The sequence below is a fragment of the Pinus tabuliformis genome, chromosome 8 (assembly GCF_031772625.1).
Source record: "Pinus tabuliformis cultivar Carrire ecotype Pingquan chromosome 8, CPIR1, whole genome shotgun sequence".
NCBI lineage: Eukaryota > Viridiplantae > Streptophyta > Pinopsida > Pinales > Pinaceae > Pinus > Pinus tabuliformis.
In genome coordinates this window covers 394,518,456-394,534,145 of record NC_142294.1, presented here as the reverse complement: position 1 = coordinate 394,534,145, position 15,690 = coordinate 394,518,456, and the positions used below count along the sequence as shown (strand labels likewise).

General features: G+C 39.5%; 1 protein-coding gene across 1 annotated transcript; it reads right to left on the bottom strand.

The window, feature by feature from the left end:
• Positions 1-7,935: 7,935 nt before the first annotated feature.
• On the bottom strand, positions 7,936-13,834 carry LOC149235757 (uncharacterized). Its single transcript, XM_089368649.1, has 10 exons — positions 12,716-13,834; positions 12,464-12,553; positions 11,975-12,343; positions 11,739-11,854; positions 11,107-11,410; positions 9,724-9,811; positions 9,434-9,520; positions 8,914-9,074; positions 8,709-8,792; positions 7,936-7,980 (listed from the first exon to the last, which is right to left on the bottom strand). The coding sequence occupies exons 1-10, from the start codon at positions 13,832-13,834 to the stop codon at positions 7,936-7,938; spliced, it is 2,463 nt and encodes an 820-aa protein (XP_089224775.1).
• Between the last annotated feature and the right edge of the window lie 1,856 nt (positions 13,835-15,690).

Genomic DNA, 15,690 nt, shown 5'->3' with positions numbered 1-15,690 from the left:
ATAAGTGATCCCTGGCTCCTCGACAATGGTTAATCCGAGGTTTAATGTTTGTAATACGTGTGTGTCTGGCGTCGTTCCCAACGAGGGAGGATTGATCCCCTCACTGGTTCGGACACGAGCTCGTGCTTCTCCTTTAAGAGGAGCTTTCCCAGAGTATAAATGCAACAATTGGATTTATCCTACCACAAGATAAGCTACTTGTTTGGTTTTACTGTCTTGGAGAGTTAATTACTCTCCTACTCCAAGGCACTAGCCTAAGCTATATTGGTGCTTCAGAACCCTAGTAAAAGAAAAAGTTACTACGTTGATTTTACTTTAAGCGTTAATTTTTATGTTTTTTCGTTAACACAAAGCATGGCAGAGATGAAACTAGTGGTGTGTAGACTCGACTCAAACCACTACAAAGATGCACTTAGGATGATTTACACTACTTTTGCTTTTTCAATGAAATTCTTAGCTAATAAAGTTTAGAGAATGTGAATTTATATAAAAACAACTCTCTTGGCAACGAAAATCAAAGAAATAAAACTCTTTATCTTTCCAAGCATACAAACATGACCACTCATTACGTGCACGAAAAATCCTTTCTCTTTCAAAATACTTCAAAAGCTACTTGAAACAAAACTTTTCAAAGGAGATGTTTTTGTATTTTTTATTTAACAAAGCATATAAATCTACTTTAACGAAAATCAATCTCAAAATCTATAAAATCTATGAAAAATTCACTCACAAGCAAACCAAAAGGAAATTTACTCTAAAGTAAACCTAACGAGGCAAAAGCCTAAAAGACGATTCTAGGTTGTTTTACTTGGCCACAATCAAACCAAGGACCAGCTAATGCAGAATCAAAAAACCAGTCAAAACAAAACTCAAATCCTTTTGTTCTTTTTGTAAAATGGAATTCACTACTCAATCAACAAGCATTTCGAAATTTTACCAAAGAGACAACTCAAAAGGTAGGTTGCTCACACAGGTAGACTTTATGACAGGTCCGACTCCTAAGAAGGTTGACAAAACCAGAGAGATCTAAGGCTTTACAACTTCTACCGCCAAAGTCACTACAGGACCTACTCAAAAATCAAACCCTAGGGCTTAAACTTCTATGAAAACCACTAAAACACTCAATTCTATCGAAACAAGTTCAGGTGAAGATCTTTGACAGGAGACTAATGGATCTGGGCAGTAAAAACTAAGTAAAAGCAAAATCTAAGAGGAAAAATGAAAAAAATGAAATTTTCATAATTTTTAGCAGGGTACGCAGGCAACCCGTTAAGACAGGTGCGGGCCCGCTCTGTGCACACATCAACAGTGCGTACAGGTACGCACTGTGCAATACTCAGAGGTTGCGTACTACTGGAAAAACCAAGAAAAACTAAATCTAATTTAATCCTAAGCTAATCCACCCAAATACAAAGTCACACAGCCAAAAACCAGAAAATAAACCACTTTTCTCAGATCAAAGTTTCATACAAATGAAAAGTCATTCACATCAATGGAATCCCCAGCGGAGTCGCCATTTTGTCAGGTGGAAAGAGTCGATAGTGCGGACACAACCAACCTCCCTAGGAGCCTAAGACTCTCTAGTGACAAACAAGACAAACAAGAGAAATCCTTCTCTAAACATGCATTTACCATACAAGAAATCAAGTTTTTAGATCCTACCTGTAGTCCAACATTGTTGTAGTAGTCCAGCCTCGCCGATCTGGATGAGCTCCTCCTTCACTTCGAAACCTGCATGCACTAACAATCAAACAATTAAATAGCACTTGATAATCTCATAAAATAAATCATATTTAACATATAGACCAAGGAATACATGAAACAACTCATAAATAACAAGTTATTGAGAAGAATGGACTCATTTGCATTAATAGGAAACAGAAGGAACAATTACAACCTGAGCCTTGGTTTGTGCAAGTCCCTCCCAGGGTCCATCAAGAGTTCTCCTTTACTTTGACAAAGCTCACCCACTTCCAAATGGAACAAGTAAGGATGGGAATCTCTCCTCACAAGCTTCTAAATGGGAGTCCTAATTCCAGCAGCATCTACCCTTAGAAATGTTTAGCTTTCAACCTCTCCTCCTTCTGGCCCAATGCCTGTATTTATAGTGCTCAAGAGGAAGTTAATCAGGTCCACCATCAATGGGATAAGTCCCTCTTTGGATGGGATAGCTCCCCTCTTGATGGGATAAGTTCCTCTTTCATAGGGGTACATCAACCATCTGGAGGCGCTCAATACACGTCGAACAACCTTCTAGAATGCTCTAGAAATGACCACAAGTAACTTTTTAAAGATGAAACTTGCGCATTTTGACCTTTACAGGGGTACGCACCTGCCCCTTTATTACAGAGCGTACAAGTACGCAGTTATTGTGAACATTAGGTGTGTACCCGCAGGTAAGGCTGAGAGAATCTGTGTACCCAGAGATAAACACATTTACAAATACTTTCTCTCTTTTTTGGAGTTTGACATGGAGAGCAGAGGCATAAGACTTGCCCAGGAGGATAGCATGACTGTTGATAGAGCCATACTAACTGTACATAGCTATGGTGACATTTTTTAGTGTAACAGGCAAAATCATAGTGATGGGGATCATTGGTGATTGATTAATGGCTAAGGAAATTGGCAAAGGCTTTGGAAAGGAAAAGTGGCATTTTGGCACATTTATTTATGAAAATAATGGAAATTAGGAGAAAAGGGAGGTGAAAGGTCACAGGTTGCATGTGAGGAGGAAAATGAAGGAAAATAATGGAAATTGAAGAAAATAGAGGCCTCATTAATAAAAAGGCTTATGTGGATCAGTTCACAGGATTTTGTTAGTTAAATTTTGGAGCTCTATCTCTATTATCTCTCTCCCTCGTACTCTTGGACACTTAGGGTTTTCTTGGAGCACTCTTGGAGGAGTGTGGCATACTTGGAGTTTTGGAGCAAGAAGGCAAAGGAAGAGAACGAAAGCACAAGAGAACATCGAGATCAACAACTCATGGGGGCTTCACTGGGGGAGCAATATCATACCACGTGCATTCATATTGGGGGTTATATGTTGAGGAAAAAATGACATAATATATTGAGCATATAATAGGGGTTAAAGGGTTTTTATATTGGAAGGTATAGAAAATGGAGCTCAAAGTTAATGAAAAAATATAAAGGGATATAAAAAATGTTAATGAATAAATGAATACCTACAATATCTAGTGAGAGTAGGGGTGTTTTAAATTGTATTAGGTTTTTATTGGTAGGGGGTTAAAGAGTGTGATTTTTAGGGGCATTTTCCAATATGTAGTCAAATTAAGGGTATTGTTTAGTATGCCATTAACGCATGTGCTATGTCATAGGTTCATTGAGTGAATCCCCCACACAACAACTATACTAGGTTTTGCTTACAATAAAAAAATATTACAACTAATTTTTTTTTCTTTAGATTTATGCTGAGTTGTTAAATTAAAACATTGACAAAGACTGATCTCTCTCTTGAACTTGGTCCCTCCTCCAACCCGCATAAACTTACTGCATATTGATTAAGAAATTAAAGACAAAATAAAAAAGAGGTAGATGTAGACTCACACTTTCTCACTTAAAAAATCATTCCTTCAGTTGGAATTCATAGAATACAAATCTTGATCCATATAACAACTACATATTGCAATCACCTAAATAAAGAGAGTGGATCTCCAAAGTTACCACAATTAACTCTCAAATCCAAACCAATTTTCTAAATTAAATACAACACTAATCATAATAATACTAACACTCCATCTCTAGGATAGTGCTAGGTACAAATAATCCAAGCCTAAATTAGTAAAATTCAAGTTTTGGTTTAGGTAGAGCTTTGGTGAAAATATAATCTATATTGTCTTACATCGAGCAATACTCCACATACATCTACTCCCTGTGGATGAGGTCTCTGACAAAATGTATATGGTCTCAATGTGTTTAATAAACTTTTATGAAACATTGAATGTTTCATTGTTTCTCAACTTTATTACATAGGAAAAAGTATCTCAAAATGGAAATGTAGGAATGTTCTCCATCACTCCAAGCTCAAGAAGCAATTTCTGGAGCTTCTTCATATCTCCCAGTAGAAGTAGAAACATACTCTGCCTCTATAGAAGATAAATCTAATAGATGCTAGTTTCTTACTACAAGAAACCATTCCATAACACAAGGAGAAGCAATTCCTTGTAGTGGGCTTCCTAGAATTTACATCTCTAACCCAAGTTGCATTAATAAACCCATGAATATAAGCATCCTTGTCTCTTTCATACATAAGGCCGTAAAGAATACTCCCACTCAGATAACAATGGACTTTTTTACTTGTCTGCCAATGGACCTTTTTTTCGTTTTATCATAAGCTTGACTTAATACATTCAAAGTGTTTGACAAGAGAATGTGATAACCACATTATATTTTTATCTTGATGTCTTCAAAATATAGTAATACAATAATTTGTAATACTTAAATTATAACATTTTGATATTAAGTGTAAGTATTGGCCCTGAGACTTTGAAAAATGTGATCCTGAGAGTGGAGTTTGATGTTAGAGGATTTGGTGGACTATACAAAAGACCCCTTTAAGGAGGTTCACATTTGGACTTGTCCTTGTGCAGTTAAGACCCTTAGTCATCCTTGGACTAGGTTGTTCCATTCAAATTCCATGGTATTTTGTATAAACGTTTAAAAATCTTTAGATTTGTATGGTGAAAGGTGGATTAGGTTGATTTTGAGACTTCTTTGTGAGATCGATGTTCATATACCAATCAATACAAGCGTCTTTGAGATCATACGAGACATATCTTTCCTAGTTGTATTTTTCTCTGATGTCATTGTATATGGATGAAATAATATGGGTCTCTTGACTTTTACCTACCCTTTCTTGTAGCTCCTTGATCACCTAAGAAATTCTTTTGTATGCCCCTAGTGCATCCATGTCCATGATGATTAGAGGGAAAAACTTACAATGGATATAACTTACTCAATACTCATCAAAAGTATAAAATATCATATATCAAATCAAACGGGTCAAAATCCTTTTTCCAGTGGTGATAGTTTGATGGAAAATTTAGGTCCCTATCAAAAGTAATCAGCCTTACAGTTATGCAATTGCCATGAAAAAACCCTAAAATTGTTGATTTGAAATTAGTGATACCTTGACCTCTTGATATTTGATCGAGACAACAATTACCTCAACTATTTTTTGCAAGGAATTTAGACCTACAAATTGTTTCCATGAATTCATCCCAGAAAGCTACAAAAAATTATTTAAATTTTGTGGCCATAATAATCCACAAACTAGAAAAAAAAAAAACTTTGATTGATGAAAGGGCTTTCATAGTGCATGCTAAATACCAAAATATATCTCTAAAAATATAATTGCACATAATAGATCCAAGAATATTATGGAAATTCTCTTTTATTAATATCAAACCCTTAAGCTAGGGAAATACTACCATTTGATTCCTTTTATGGAAGGAGTGCACTTATGATCATTTGCCTCTTCGAGGGGAGAACCTTCTAAGGAGCTAAAGCTCCAATTAGAATAATCTTCTCACAAACGATAAGGAACTATTCATCCCTATTTATAATTATCAAGAGAATTTTAGAAAACTCTAATCATGACAAACTTGTAACTACCTTGTGGACATTTTCTAACAAGGTCACAATACATTTATTCAACACTAACTACCATAGTGGGCCTTATTTAATAATATAGTGGAGCTAGTCCGCTACATTGAATGACCTCCATTGTTATTATTATACTATTATTCCCCTTAGGTACACTACATTTTCATCCATATAGGCACCCTTGCAAGAATAATAATTCGTATGAATTTGGTCTATGCCTTCTCAGGGAAATTCTAACGAATGTTAGTGAAGCTATCTAGAAATAGAAAAAAAAATAACAAAAACAAACCCTTCAAATGCTTATGGTGTTTAACCACATACCTATTTCTTACCTAATGTGATTTTTTTGGGACTGCCTCTATAAACATTAATAAAAAAGGTTCATAAATAATGTAAAACTTATTGCCAAAAAACATGCAAACTTGAGGCACCATATCATTTCTTCAAATGAATCTAATAGTGACTTCATAGTGATCTTATTATGGCAAGAGACTCCTCACACATTTCAAGGAAAACTTAGCTAGGATATGACATTATAACATTTAGGGTCTCAAATGGAATATCTCTCGATCAACTAGTTCATATTCAAAATAATCTTTATTTTGAGCTTCTTTATTTAAAAAGAATATTTATTGGCAGCTTCTTTATTTAGTTTTGAGTTTTTGTTAATTCTCTAATTTTGCATGTTCATATGCTAACTTTATTATATGTTATCACTATTATTTTGCATATTCTAGTTATGCCTTGCATAATATAAATCAGTCAAGCTCTTGTGCTTTTCAAATTTATATGTTGGTTAGAATTAGTAGCAAACAACATATTGTAACACCCCTAACATAAAAAAAAAAAATTATTTACTCATATAACAGTAACATCACATGAACATTGTTAATGGCAAGTAAATCTTAGTCGCAATATTTAACACACATGGCAATATTATACCTAAGTTTTTATCCATGGTATCGTAAATACGTGAACAGGATTGAAATTAACATTTGGTGTAACCATGCCTTGAAACTTATATTATTCGGTTAATTGTTGGGTTTATCCTATACACTGTCTCGAGAAGGATCCGATGGATCGCCTGAATGTACTTACCCATTTCATTTGATTAAATGATTTGAAATTCATTTAAGTCTCGTCCTGCGGTCATACGATTTGTCATTATGAATTCCGGTTGTCAGCAGTGGTTAGTTGTGCCAACGTTTTTCCGGCAGATCTAAACTTATGGTATCGTTGGAATGTTTGGCTCCGGCGAACGTTTTCTGGTCACCGCTCCTTAACACAGCAATTCGTATGCTGCAAACGATGCCCACCTGGCACGGTGCAACGTGAGAGCCAGCCAGCTGGCTTAAACTGTGGCTTACAGGTTTGCTACCCCGTTCCCAACGCTATAGGTGGTCAATGCGCCTCGTACAAGGCACGTATGAGCCATGTGACAGTGGAGTCCGCGCCAGTTTACCGACGGTGGGGATGGAGTCTCCCAAATCGACGGTCGATCGTAGCGAGGTGTGAAATAAAAATCTTAAGAGTTTTCCTCATTTGCATTTGGCAACATGCCGCTCATTTCCGCAGGGTTCTGATCCCTAGCGTTCTCAGGTGATTAGCCTTTGCATAGTGTAGGTCCCTGCATACTGTTCATGGTAGTGATGGAGGTCCGCCAGCCAGCCTTGGCCACAGTAACCGCGCCTCCTAGCTCACAGCAATGTTTATTTGAAATATTATCTTTTTACCTTTCCTTTTACTTGCTAAGAATTGGATTCTCGTTTCGCTCATGGTTTTCTGGTTTTCCTCCGTTTCAGGTATAGGAAGTAGGTGCTGTGTCCAGCGCATGGTGAAACAATGCCCTTCCATCCCCTTTCCGCTTTCGGGTAAGAGGAACGACGCCTTAAATCTTGTAATAAGAGAATTTTTGAAAGGGGTTTCGTCCACACTGGACATGCTGCCTAGACAACACTCAAGCTACTGTATCTGTTTATTGTTATTCTGAATTTCTTACCCTGAAATGGTTAGTCGGAAACCCGTTCGGGTTTTCCTGTGGTATTGTTTGTTTACCGCCCAGAACTGCTATGGCGACAATGTCCAGTCGGGCTGTGCCGCGACATGCATTTCTGTTATGATTGAATTGGAACAGAGCCGAGAGTTAATCCCTACGGCGAACCTTCATGTTAAAGAGGATTAAAGCTGTTGTAAATTTCTTTTGGCTGATTAACGATTGTATATATATATTTCAAAGTGGATATTATGTTTTGTAATGGGTTTCAGAGTTCTTGCTGGGTTATTACCGATATTTCCTTTGTTTCAAGACTGTAACTATTCAATGGAATTTCCGCTAAGATTCTCCGTTTTACAGCACTCCTGTAAATCACTATTTCAAGTGAAATTATCATTTCCAAATTTGCATGCTATGTTTAAGGTTAAATTTATGATTTGTTATTTCCGTTTTTATTTTTTTTTTTTGTTTTTTTTTTAGTGATGAATCGTCGACTTCCTACCCCGTTCCCTTCCGGCTTCTGCCGAACATTTCATAATGGTGCTCCTCTATGAGTTAGGAGCGTAGGCACGGGGTCAGGACATGATTCTGGTGTGAACCCATTATGCATGCTTCAAATATATTACTACTCTCTGTATTTAACGAGTCACTGTTTGGAAAAATTACCCTAAAGGTTCACGGTTTATATACTTCGTCGACCTGTTATCAATTTCTTTGTTTACATGAGTCGCTACATGAGTATATAACACAGGCTTCTGTAATATCATTGTTGAATTCACATATTACGACAATTGTTTGCTGAGAATAGTATCTTTTCCGTTTACAATTACTCCATTGACCCAGAGTTCTTTTTCCAAAAGAATGTCAGTGGTTAACTCTAGGTTCTGGGTTTTGTTCGCATTTCTTTTAGCCAAGAAACAGAGGTTTTTCGTTCTTTCACAGAGATATGTTTTCAACCTAACTCAGGTTCTTTTTTTTTTTTACTTGCTTATTAGAAATTACTTTCTCTAATTTATTCGCAGTTTCCTGCTCAGTCATAACTTTTACATAATTCGACAGCATACACAAATTACCGAGTCATGATCATACATACCTGTTCCGAGGCAAACCTCGTAATGTGCTTGTCAAACCTCCCGACCTTAGGAGGGTCCTTCTCGACCTTCCACCCCCAAGCAACCTGCAAGATTCTTGCTGTCTACAGTCTTTTGGCACCGCCAGTGTTACGCTATCTGGTCCTTACCAGACATAGCAGTTTCAGGGAGCTCTCTACTTCCCAACATACGCTATCTGATCCTTACCAGACATAGCGTTTGCTGCCCAATGGCACTTTTCACAGGCCTTGCTATCTGGTCCTTACCAAACGTAGCAACCTGTTTTTTCCCTTTTCTTGACATTAAGTATCCTTCCTCTATGAGGGTCTCAACCGTCATCTGGAAGTAGTTAGGGTTTTTCCCTTTTCCTGACAGATGTCATATTTTAATTCCAATATCCCTCTGATGAGGAATCTCTATAACTATTGATAGTTGTTCCAAATCACACATAATGACCACAATAACATTCATCGACATAATTAATTTAAACAGTCACAACAATAATAATACTCAGTTTTACCAATCATAATAATAACCAACAGTTAAATTTACTGTTTTTAATTTAATCCATAACGATTAACTAGGGGCATTACATCTCCCCCTCCTGAAGCTCAACATCGTCCCGATGTTGTTCACCCATAAACAGTTCAGGGTAATTTACTTTCATGCTCTGTTCATCCTCCCAGGTGGCCTCTTCTGGCCCAAAGTGCTGCCACCGCACTTTAACCTGGGTGATGACCCGTTTCCACAGCTCGACCCTTCTCCGATCTATTATGCTCACCGGTTCGACTAGGAATTCTCTTTCCGGCTCCACCTGAAACACACAATAAACTAATCAGTGTTTCTCCTCGCGAACATTTTCAGTTTAAGTTTCTCACAATATCCACTTACCTGTATGTCCTGCCAGCTAATTATGTGTTTAGGGTCATAGACATATTTTTTTAGAACTGACACGTGGAAAACATTATGGACCCGGATGTGGCTAGGTAGGGCTAGCTGATAAGCTACTGGCCCCACCTGCGCTAAAATCTGAAAAGGTCCACAAAAACAGGGTGCCAATTTGGCACAGCCATTCCATTGTAAAGCTCTTCTCCTTGCCCGAATTCTGACATATACATGATCGCCCACTTCGTATTCCCTAAAGGTCCTTTTACGATCTGCAAAACTTTTTTGTCTATCTTGGGCTATTTTTAGATTAGCCCGCACTCTCTTGACCATGGCCTCCATTTCTTTTAGCATTTCAGGACCCAACATAAGTCTGTCTTCCGGCCCACTCCAACTGGATGACGTGCGACATTTCCTGCCGTAAAGTACTTCGAATGGACTCATCCGCAAGGATGCGTGATATCCATTATTGTAGGAAAATTCCACAAGATGCAAATACTCTTCCCACCGAGTGGGTTGTTGCATCACATAAGATCTCAACATGTCCTCCAACACCTGATTCACCCGCTCAGTCTGCCCGTTAGTCTGCGGATGATATGCGGTGCTAAAATTTAGTTGAGTTCCGAGACCCTCAAACAAGGTCTTCCAAAAAGCTGATGTAAATTTGACATTGCGATCGGATATTATAATTTTTGGCAGACCGTGGAGCTTAAATATGTTCTGCATAAAGACATTTGCGATTTGGGCTGCACGATACGTAGATTGAACCGGTATGAAGTGGGTTGTCTTACTGAGTTTGTCCACGACAACCATAATAGAGTCATTGTTCCTTTTGGACTTTGGTAACCCTGTAATAAAATCCATGGTAATAACTTCCCACTTCCATTCTGGTATGGGTAATGGTTGTAACAAACCCACGGGATGTTGATGTTCAGCTTTAATTAGCTGACATTCTATGCATCGTGCCAGATATTCCGTTACATCCCTTTTCATGCCTGGCCAGTGATATTCCTTTCGGAGCGAAGTAATTAACTTTTGATAGCCTGGATGTCCCGCGTAAGGACTTTTATGGTTTTCATCCAGAATTTTTCTCTTAATATCACTCCGGTCGGGCACACATATTCTTTTCTTGTAACATAAAATGCCTGCTGCGCTCAGTTCATAACCTTGTTGCATGAGGTGGATGTTTGAGTTCTGCACAAGTTGTTTCTTTTGCTGGTAAATTGGATCTTGCTCAACAGCCTCTATAATTTCTTTGTTAAGAGCAGACCGTCCTTCACTAAAACCAATTTCGTAGAGACAATGCGCTCTCCGGCTTAATGCATCTGCCACCCGGTTTTCTCTTCCTTTTAAATGTTTAATTTCAAAATCAAAGCTGCCCAAAAAGTCCACCCACCTAGCTTGTCTAGCATTTAAAGTTGGTTGACTTAAGTAGCTAGTTAAGCTGTGATGATCTGTCATCAATAAAAATTTCCTTCCCACCAAATAATGGCGCCACATTTTCAGCGCATGTACTATAGCAGTGAGTTCCAGATCATAGGTTGAATACTTTTGTTCATCTTCTTTCAATTTTCTGGATTCATACGCAATCACCCTTCCCTCTTGCATCAGCACCCCACCTACACCCTCTTTTCTTGCGTCTGTGTAGACTATGTAATCTTTTTCCGGATCTGCTATACTCAGCACAGGTGCAGTGGTGAGCAAGTGTTTGAGTTGCTCAAAACTCTGTTGACACTCCGCTATCCACTTAAATATTTTCCCTTTCTTTTGCAGGGAGGTGATGGGGTATGCAACCCTGGAAAAACTCTCCACGAACCGCCTATAATAACCGGCCAGCACATTCCATTATGGTTTTAATCTTTTCAGGGTCCACAACAATGCCTTCCTCCGTGATGATGTGCCCCAAGTACTGGATCTGCTTTTTGAAAAAGTCACATTTGCTAAATTTTCCGTATAACTGATGTTCCCGTAGAGTTTGTAGCACAAGTCTGAGATGCTCCTCATGCTCTTTAATATTCCGAGAGTATATCAGTATGTCATCAATAAAAATTAACACGAATTTATCTAAATACTGATGAAATACACTATTCATCAGACACATAAATGTCGCAGGTGCATTGGTCAACCCAAAAGGCAACACCACGAACTCATAGTGCCCATATCGGGTGCGAAAAGCAGTTTTGGCTATATCCTCTTCCTTAATTCTGATTTGATGGTATCCAGATCTCAAATCGATTTTTGAAAATATCGTCGCCCCTTTTACCTGATCGAACAGTTCATCGATACGGGGTAATGGATATTTATTTTTCACTGTCAATTTATTCAGCTGTCGATAATCTATGCACATACGGAGAGTCCCATCCTTTTTCCTAACAAACAGTACTGGGGCTCCCCAAGGTGATACGTTGGGACGAATGTATTTCTTGTCCAGCAGCTCTTGTAGCTGCATCTTTAATTCTGTTAATTCCGGCACACTCATCCGGTACGGTGCCCGGGACACTGGGGCTGCACCAGGCACCAATTCTATGGTAAAATCCAAATCTCTTTTAGGGGGCAGTCCTGGTATTTCCTCGGGAAACACATCTGCAAATTCTTGCACTACCGGTATACTTTCCAATGCATTACCTTTTCCTTCAGAATTGGCATGACCCACTTGAACTGCATATACTTCACACTTTTTCCGGATGCATTTAGCCAACTGTGAGGCAGTAATTGGCCGGATCTGTATGGGCTTCAGGATACCCTGAATTTCCTATTCATTTCCCAGCTCATCACGATAAGAAATTGTCTTGGTTTTGCAATTTAATATGGACCATCGATTTTCCAGCCAGTCCATTCCAATTAACACATCATAGGAGCCGAGAGGAAGTACATTTAATTCTGTTGTCACTGTCTGTCCGGCTATCTTTAATGGACAGTTGCTGACCTTGGCCAGCACCCGCCTTTTAGCCCCGGTAGCTAGCTGAACCAACCAGGGACTCTTAAATTTAACAGATTGTAAGTTACAACTTTCCACTACTTTGGGGCTAACATAACTTAATGTAGCTCCTGGGTCTACTAAAACAGAAACAGTTCGATCAAAAATCTTACCTTCGAACTCTATCATTGTTGGCTGGTAATCAACCTGACGGTCTTCGAGAGCAGCGTTTATTCTTGGTATGGACCGAGCTACATCTCCCACTGTGGAAGCTTCATAAACCTGAGACACCTGCTCACTACCCTTTCGGTGAGGACAGTTCTTAATATAGTGTGGCCCGCCACAACCCCAGCACTGTACTGGCGGTCTAGCTGTCCCCTCATTGTCAACTCTGCCCGGCTGCTCGCTATATTTGGGCTCATTGGGTGGTTTTAATCTGAGCTGGTTTCTAAACTGATTCCTACTGCTGGGCCCTTTTGAGCCTCCTTTGCTGAAACTGCCACGAGCTCCCTTAACTCCCATAGTGGTTTTGCCGCCCTTCCTATCCACCCAACGCTTCCCAAGACTTTCTCCCTTTTGTTTATTCTGCTGATGACATATCCTAGCTTTCTGAATCGCTTCATCCATGGTCTTTGGATTATCGAATTCAATCCTTTCTCGCATCGTTTGGGGTAGACTGCTAACGAACCGCTGCACCTTTTCTTTTTCCTCCCATATGTATGGTACATAGCAGAGTAAAGATGTAAATTTGGTAATGAATTCATCCATGGTCTGCTGCCCAAGCAGCAGATCATGAAATTCTCGTGTTTTTTCATCGTAAAAGCGCTCAGTCAGGTATCTCTCCTTGAAATATTTATGAAAGATCTCCCAGGTTATATCCTGTTCACCCACTCCCCGCACCATCTTGACTTCCTCCCACCATAATTTGGCTTTGGCCTGTAGCTGGAAAATAGCCAGTCGTGCCTTAAGGTGGTGGTCGTATTCGTAAACTTGGAAATATTTGTTCATGTTTATTAACCAAGCTTCCGCAGCCTCCTCGGACTCCCCATCAAAATGCGGTGGCTTAATCTTCCGAAACTCCCCTTGGAGTTCTATCCGCTGTCTTTTTGAAGTTTGATGTTCAGAAGCGTTGTCAGATTTCTCACCTCGAGCCTCCGCTCTTCCCTCTGTTTCTTCCTGTTCAGTATGGTAATCTTGCTCTTCTGATACATGTTGTTGCTCCGGACTGGGGTTGGGCTGATGCTGGTTTTGTTTATCTGATAAACTTTTCAGGATCCTTTCCTGTTCCATGGTTAATCTGGTATTGTCCTCACGCAACCGAGCCATCTCGTTCTTCAATTCCTAGACCGCCTCCAGTATGGTCAAATTGGTGCTGCGTGTCTCCTCCCCCAACTGTACCCAAATTTCTGGATTTCCTGGAGGGTGCGTGACGTTGTCTGGTCTGTCCACATTTCCATGAGGAGCGCTGCTCGTTCTCCTCATTCTGCTGTCACCTGTTCAGAAAATTAGTTCATTTCCACAGATACTACATACCATACATCGTGGGATGATTCCCTTACTTGATCATTAATTCAATCATTGTAACAGTTTTTTTTTTTTTTTTAATCATGGTTGCCCGAGGTCACAGAGTTGCAACCACGCTCTGATACCACTTGTAACACCCCTAACATAAAAAAAAAAAAATATTTACTCATATAACAGTAACATCACATGAACATTGTTAATGGCAAGTAAATCTTTGTCGCAATATTTAACACACACGACAATATTATACCTAAGTTTTTATCCACGGTATTGTAAATACGTGAACATGATTGAAATTAACATTTGGTGTAACCATGCCTTGAAACTTATATTATTCGGTTAATTGTTGGGTTTATCCTATACTCTGTCTCGAGAAGGATCCGATGGATCGCCTGAATGTACTTACCCATTTCATTTGATTAAATAATTTGAAATTCATTTAAGTCTCGTCCTGCGGTCATACGATTTGTCATTATGAATTCCGGTTGTTAGCAGTGGTTAGTTGTGCCAACATTTTTCCGGGAGATCTAAACTTATGGTATCGTTGGAATGTTTGGCTCCGGCGAACTTTTTCTGGTCACCGCTCCTTAACACAACAATTCTTATGCTGCATACGATGCCCACCTGGCACGGTGCAACGTGAGAGCCAGCCAGCTGGCTTAAACTGTGGCTTACAGGTTTGCTACCCCATTCCCAACGTTATAGGTGGTCAATGCGCCTCGTACAAGGCACGTATGAGCCATGTGACAGTGGAGTCCGCACCAGTTTACCGACAGTGGGGATGGAGTCTCCCAAATCCACGGTCGATCGTAGCCAGGTGTGAAATAAAAATCTTAAGAGTTTTCCTCATTTGCATTTGGCAACATGCCGCTCATTTCCGCAGGGTTCTGATCCCTAGCGTTCTTAGGCGATTAGCCTTTGCACAGTGCAGGTCCCTGCATACTGTTCATGGTAGAGATGGAGGTCCGCCAGCCAGCCTTGGCCACGGTAACCGCGCCTCCTAGCTCACAGCAACGTTTCTTTGAAATATTATCTTTTTCCTTTCCTTTTACTTGCTAAGAATTGGATTCTCGTTTCGCTCATGGTTTTCTGGTTTTCCTCCGTTTCAGGTATAGGAAGCAGGTGCCGTGTCCAGCGCGTGGTGAAACACTGCCCTTCCATCCCCTTTCCGCTTTCGGGTAAGAGGAACGACGCCTTAAATCTTGTAATAAGAGAATTTCTGAAAGGGGTTTCGTCCGCACTGGACATGCTGCCGAGACAACACTCGAGCTACTGTATCCGTTTATTGTTATTCTGAATTTCTTACCCTGAAATGGTTAGTCGGAAACCCGTTCGGGTTTTCCCGTGGTATTGTTTGTTTACCGCCCAGAACCGCTACGGCGACAATGTCCAGTCGGGCTGTGCCGCGACATGCATTTCTGTTATGATTGAATTGGAACAGAGCCGAGGGTTAATCCCTACGGCGAACCTTCATGTTAAAGAGGACTAAAGCTGTTGTAAATTTCTTTTGGCTGATTAACAATTGTATATATATATATTTCAAAGTGGGTATTATGTTTTGTAATGGGTTTCAGAGTTCTTGCTGGGTTATTACCGATATTTCCTTTGTTTCAAGACTGTAACTATTCAATGGAATTTCCGCTAAGTTTCTCTGTTTT